General features: G+C 43.4%; 1 protein-coding gene across 7 annotated transcripts in view; it reads left to right on the top strand.

Annotated features, from left to right (window-relative positions):
• CELF1 (CUGBP, Elav-like family member 1) overlaps nt 1–6,528 on the top strand; it is a 63,169-nt gene that overhangs the window by 39,761 nt on the left and 16,880 nt on the right. For all 7 annotated transcript variants that reach the window (XM_010842409.1, XM_010842413.1, XM_010842411.1 and 4 more), the window contains one exon: nt 5,024–5,211. In XM_010842409.1, the coding sequence (XP_010840711.1) occupies nt 5,024–5,211 (188 nt within the window). The remainder of the gene's footprint in view (nt 1–5,023; nt 5,212–6,528) is intronic.

Here is a 6,528-nt window from a genome sequence, read left to right as displayed (position 1 = left end):
TGTCACCTCTTGGCTTCTCAGCTCTTCTTTTCACTCATACTGCTTTAGCAGTAGGCTCGATACCACTAGTGTTCTCTCTGAAGTGATACTGCCTGGGAATATGACCTCGCAATCTATCTGTTCCACTATTTCAAATTACAACAGACAAAAATTGCTGGAGGAGCTGTGGAAAGGCTGAGGGGACCCACTCCCTAGCTCCCTTTCTTGTTTATGGTAAGAGGTGTTGCCGATACTTACTCTGTGTAACAGAGGAACAGGGGAAGCTGAGGAGCGCTTGGCTTGCGCCCTGGGACAGAGGTGTTCTCTAGGCTGGGGTCATCTCTCAGCCCTGACCTCTCAGCTTCCCTGTTGGTTAAGGGGGCACTGGTATGCTTCTCTGATTCTCAGATCTTTATGCCTGTCCCTGGATGTCCCTTGAGTTCTGTGTACCTAGTCTCGTTCCCCTAGAGAACAGCTGGTAAGTAATTTAGGCCGGTGTTTCTGGGTCCTCTTCATCTTGATGTTCTCTGTGCTCATCGTGAGCCTGAGGACCAGTTCGGGGTCGGTGGTGTCTAGAGATTGGGATGCAGCAAGTGTTTATGCCTGCTGGGGAGGTAGAGGGATTAGTAAGTATGTGAAATTATTCTGCTTGTATAATGAACAAATGTAGGTCAACAGGTAATAAGAAGGGGAGAGGGGGAAAAACTGGGTAATTAAAGATTTTGGAAATTATTTTTGAACAGCTGTGAAGGTAGTATTTGCCAGCTTATTTGGCTACAAGGAACAGATTCCACTCAAGCTAGTATATATGAAAGTCTTTTTCCTCAAAGACTCGCAAACACCAGCTTTTTGACCCAGGTCACACGCTCAGCTGTCTGCCTGTGCTTCTGTTCATCTACTGGATGGTTTTGGTTGCATTGTGGCTTGGCTTTGCCATTGCCCTCCCAGGATGTCTTGACACCACCCGTCCCCCACACCGTGTAAATACAATTAACACAAAGTTTACCCTTTTAAAGTGCACAGTATCACTGATCTTTTTATTTATTTTTCACTATATCCATAAAGTTCTGTGGTTATTATCACTGTCTAATAACAACATTTTCATCACTCCCAAAAGAAATCCTGTACCCTTTAGTGAGCATTCCCTCCCTTTCTCCCCACCTCTAATTCCCATTCCCAGGCAACCACTAACTTACTTTCTGTCTCCATAGGTTTGCCTATTCATTTCACAGATGTAGAATCACACAATATGTCACTTTTTGTGATTGGCTTCTTTTACTTACCTTAATGTTTTCAAGCTTCAGCTGTATTGCAGCATGACTCCTGCTCTCTCTTGCCGCTGCCCTTTCATCTTAGCTTAGCTCAAGCTATCCTGAGTTGCAGCTTTTCCTCTTGCAACTTCATCACTGACTGCCTGTCTTTGTCAGTGGGTTCTAGGTTCTGTAGAGCAGTCCTGGGCAGCAGAACTTCCTGTGATGTTAGAAATGTTCTTCTGAGTAGTCCCTGCTTGTCCAGTACTTAGGACTCCAGGCTTTGACTCCTGAGACCCTGGGTTCAATCCCTGGTCAGGGAACTAAGATCCTGCAAGCCACGTGGCATGTCCCCCCCCCCCCCAAAAAAAATCTCTGTCTCTGATATCCTGTGTAGTCAACACGAGTCACATGTGGCTAGTGCCAATTGAGAAACTGGATTTTTAAAATTAAGTAGGCACATGTGGCTAGTGGCTTTTGTCTTGCTCGGGGTAGCTATAGAGGGTCTTGATTAGCCGGGCCTATGTTTCTGTTTTAAGCGTAGGTCACAGTCATAGGTTTCTAGCCAGCCAGTAAATCAGTCTTGTTGGGTTAAGATCCACCTCCTGGTCTAGTCATCGGGGGCCAAGGGATGGAAAAAAAAAAGTGGAATAGAACATTAACTCTGCCCTCTGAGCTGGGAAGTTTTGATAGGAAAAGGTGAAGACGGGGGTTAAGAGTTTTGAATGGAAGTGTACTTTGGCGATGCAGCTCTTCAGTTCCCCACCCGTGTCTTCCAGATTGGTTGTTTCCCTTTCCTGTGCCGGGTTCCATCGGGAATCAGGTAGACCAGACAGCCTCTTGTCCTGATGCCTCCTAGTTTCTCATCTTAATGAGTTGCCAGTTGCTGCCACAGCCAGAAACATAAAAAGAAGCGGATACCATGCCTCTTTCCTGAAATACTGGCTGCCTTCTTGTTTCTCTTCTTCTGCTGCCGCAGGCCTGCTTTTCCTCTCTTCCACCCCACTCCCGTCAATACTTCACTGACTGGCAGTACTTCCACAGAAGATAAGAAGGAATTTCCACTGACCTGCCTCTTAGGAATGACAGGGACGTTATAGATACTTCTCCAGGGGGTTTGTTGAATTCATTGATTCTTGAATGAATGTAATATGTTTAATTTATGATTACTGACTCTGAGGAGCTCTCCATCAATGGGCAGGTGAGACACAAATTTGAGAATGTATTAGGTGATGTGCAAAGTAAATGCCATACCTGGATATTGTGGGATCCTTGGCATGTCACACTGGGAGTCTTGTCCCCAGGTGACTTTTTTATGTAGTGGTTACTTCTAAGGACTAGAAGTATGTGTGGAACGTTGAGAATGGAAGAGCATTGTTGATCATCTCTTGAGACACAATAACAGTTGATGATGAAGTTTGTGACTGCTTACTACAGACATATGTGGTTGCTTTTCTCTTTTTTATCTCTAGCTGATACTGGCACTTAACTTTCTAATTGTGTCTTCATGTGCTCCAAAGAAATACCCCGTGTTTTCCTTTTTCACTGATGAATACCACATCTTGAGCTTCCCTTGTAGCTTGCTTAGTCGGTAAAGAATCTGCCAGCAATGCAGGAGACCTGGGTTTGATCCCTGGGTTGAAAAGATCCCCTGGAGAAGGAAATGGCAACCCACCCCAGTGTTCTTGCCTGGAGAATCCCATGGACAGAGGAGTCTGGTAGGTTCCCAGTCCATGGGGTTGCAAAAGTCAGACACGACTTAGCGACTAAAGCACCACTACCACACCACGTCTAACACTGTGCTTGTGCTGTATAAAGAAGAGCTCAGTAGTAATTGGAGGAAGAAATCAGTCAGTGCATAACTCCAGTTGAATGATGTCCACTGCATCTTGAGTGCAGCCTGATCATTTGCTGTGCTCTAGAAGTGCTTCTCAAACTGGTGAAGGACCATGTCCCATCCCTCCCTCCACCCAGCTTGTAAGATACAATAAGATAATTTCATAGTAAAACAAAATAATGAGGTAAAGGCTTACATTTTGCGTATCTTTTTAATATTCAGTTAACCATATGTAAAATTATGGAGTGTGATTCCTGTAAAAGTTTCTGATGGTTAAGTTTAAAGATTGCCCAAAGTTCTTGGGGGAGTCTTCTGGTTCTTGAATAGGTATACTCAGGGAAAGGGTGATTCAGGCAGTAGGTGGACATAAAGAAATGAGCGGGATTTGGAGAGAAAAGAGAAAAAGGAAAGGCACTTGTCTGGAATGCTGAATCTCCACTGAACTTTTGGATAAATCACAAAGCATATAGATTGACTACATTTATGCTTTTGCACTAAAAAGCAATGTAGAAAATTTAGAAGTGGCACACAAATAGGGAAGGAAGGGACAAACTGAGAGCCTCCGATGTAATACAAACTAATGAGCTCCTGCCTCTTTTCAGAAATAGCTGTCTGCTTCTTTATGGTCAAAACATTCTGCTGCTAAGTCGCTGAAGTCGTGTCCGACTCTGTGCGACCCCGTAGACGGCAGCCCACCAGGCTCCCCCCGTCCCTGGGATTCTCCAGGCGAGAACACTGGAGTGGGTTGCCATTGTCTTCTCTAATGCGTGAAAGTGAAGTTGCTCCGTTGTGTCCGACTCCTAGCAACCCCATGGAGTGCAGCCCACCAGGCTCCTCCATCCATGGGATTCTCCAGGCAAGACTACTGGAGTGGGGTGCCATTGCCTTCTCTGGGTGACAAAACTTACTGTTTTTCTTTTAAAGAAAAGTGGCGTTTTATTTGAGGTTGAACATTAGGAAGAATACATGAAAGAAAGACACATTTGAACATGATGATGTAATTTCTGGATTTAGCAAACACTAACAAAAGTTAAACGTGCTATTTAGAATTTCAGTTGTTACTAGTTTGGGTAAATGCTCAGAATAAGATTGTGAAAAGGAGGTAGGAGAAGGACTTTGATTCATTCTGAGTGGAAATATTTAATAGTGTGAGAGTTTCCCCCGTGGTTCTTGACAGTGGCGGGGGTAGGGATGAAGGCGTTTAGACAGGAGTGTTACAGACCTGGGGTGACCAGGTCGGAGGAGCACGTGGGCATTGTAACAGTTAGAGTTGGTAAGGGAATTAACTGGTAAAATCGTGGAGAAATAGCAGCAAATTGGATTACTTAGAAACAAAAGACCCCAGAATGATGACATCATTGTTTATATAACAATCATTTGTGAAAGTTTAAGAGGTTTTATTTTGTTTTGATTGGAGGGCCTCACTCAAGAGTACCAGGATTATGCATGAGACAGCAACAACCAAAGATTAATGTTCCAGTCAGTTCTTAGGCCTTGGAAGTCTGTGCTTCTGTTCTGACATCTACTGAGAGAAGACTTTTCACCCATCATTGTGTAGATTGAGAATCCTGATTTCGTGGACATTTTATGAGGTTTTATAAAGTTTCTACTTAAAAATGAGTAAAGCTTTCTTTAAGAACTTTACCTCTTAAGTTCTTCTGAGACTTCTCTAGCTAGACAAGGAATGACCGACATTCATTTCCGTAGTTAAAGCCCGGGGTGTCCTACTCAGATTGGTGCCTTTAGTTTGGGATCAGATGGAAGGGGTGGCAGGCATAGTGAGGGGTGGCAGGCATAGTGAGGGATGGCTGGGGAACTCTGGTAAATTGAATGTAAGTAGTGAAAAGAAGTAGGTTTTTTTCTCCTTACTTCTTAAGGAAGTAGTTGAGACTTTTAAAGAAAAGAAGTTTCTCTTAGAAACAACATGAATACATAATAGAAGTTTTATTTTACGCAGCTCAAAGAAAATGAACGGCACCCTGGACCACCCAGATCAACCGGATCTTGATGCTATCAAGATGTTTGTGGGCCAGGTTCCAAGGACCTGGTCTGAGAAGGACTTGAGGGAACTGTTTGAACAGTATGGTGCTGTCTATGAAATCAATGTCCTAAGGGATAGGAGCCAAAACCCTCCACAGAGCAAAGGTAAGGAAGGGCTTTGAATTTATGTGTATTTGCAGTCAGGCGCATGCTCTCTCTCATTGCCAGAATGCTCTTGTGGTCATGGCCGGGGTGTTGGGGGCAGGGATGTGACTGTCTTTTTGTTGCAGCTATATCTCCCAGTCCAAACATGTTTAATGGCTTAAAAATAAAATAAAATCCTCATGAGTGACATCATGAGGATAATTTGCAAGTTGGATCTTGGGCAGTCATTTTCAAGATCTGTAACAGACTCATGTGAGTGTCTCATTTGATCTTGGTAGTGGAATGACAGAAATAAAGTTGAAGTAAACCAACCACGTAGGTGGTTTTTTAGTATTTTAGCTAGGGTAAGTGAAAAGAGAAAGACTGTCCAGGTACTCGTGGGTTTTTGTTGGTGTTACACAGGCCTTCTGGGATGGCTTAGCAACTAGGAGGGGCTTGTTTATAGATCACCTGTTTGTTATGGCCTACAAAATGAACAGGGGAAGGAAGGCAAGCTGCCTCCAGAAAACCCGGCAGAGGAGAGGGTTTATAGGACGATAGTAGACGAGGTGTTAGCTTTGGCCCTAGACACATGCAGATACACACTTGTCTTCCCAAATAACCCATTTCAGAGTAATTTTCTATGGAAGCTGTTCTGTAGTACAGATGTAAGCACGCGTGATTGTCATGCTTGACACCAGCTTAATAGCAAAGGGTCTAGAGCCGAGGAATTATTTTCTGTTTGTAACATAGTTAACCAAAGTAAAAGGTATTATAGTTTCTGAAAATGACTGTCAATGTAATATACAGTAATTTAAAATCTTAATTGCAGGGTGATTTTAAAAGAAATCTATATCATATCTTATGGGACTGCGGGCCTAAGATTTACAAAACATACTTATGCCCTCCAATCCCCAGTAAAGATACAGAGCAGAGAGTCTCAAGGTCTCCTCAGTCAAGTGCTGTTGGACACATAATTATGTTTGATGAGAACCAAGAGTCTAAGAAATAGATACTAAGAGATCCTTGCTCTTAAGTCATTTTATAATTTAATAAATGATGATTATGTTTAAGGCATATGGTAGAAATTGGCTGCAGTGTAAGGCTTGGTCTGAGAAAGCAAGAGTTGTAGACCACAAGCTGTAAGAGGGCACGGCTGAGTCTTCCTGCCCAGCGCACCGCCTGGTGCTGCGTGGAGGGCGGGTTGAATGCCGTGATTCTGTGACCTTTGTAAGGACAGCCTTCTTTCCAGAGAAGTTATAGGAGCAGCTAAAGAATGAAACCAGGTGACGATAGCAGTAAAGAAAATGGTAGAAAATCTTTTTTTTTTTTTTCCCT

The sequence above is a fragment of the Bison bison genome, unplaced genomic scaffold (genome assembly GCF_000754665.1).
Source record: "Bison bison bison isolate TAMUID 2011002044 unplaced genomic scaffold, Bison_UMD1.0 scf7180017864178, whole genome shotgun sequence".
In the NCBI taxonomy this organism is placed as follows: Eukaryota; Metazoa; Chordata; class Mammalia; order Artiodactyla; family Bovidae; genus Bison; species Bison bison.
The sequence above is the reverse complement of the archived record's forward strand: the minus strand, read 5'-3'. Positions and strand labels throughout refer to the sequence as shown.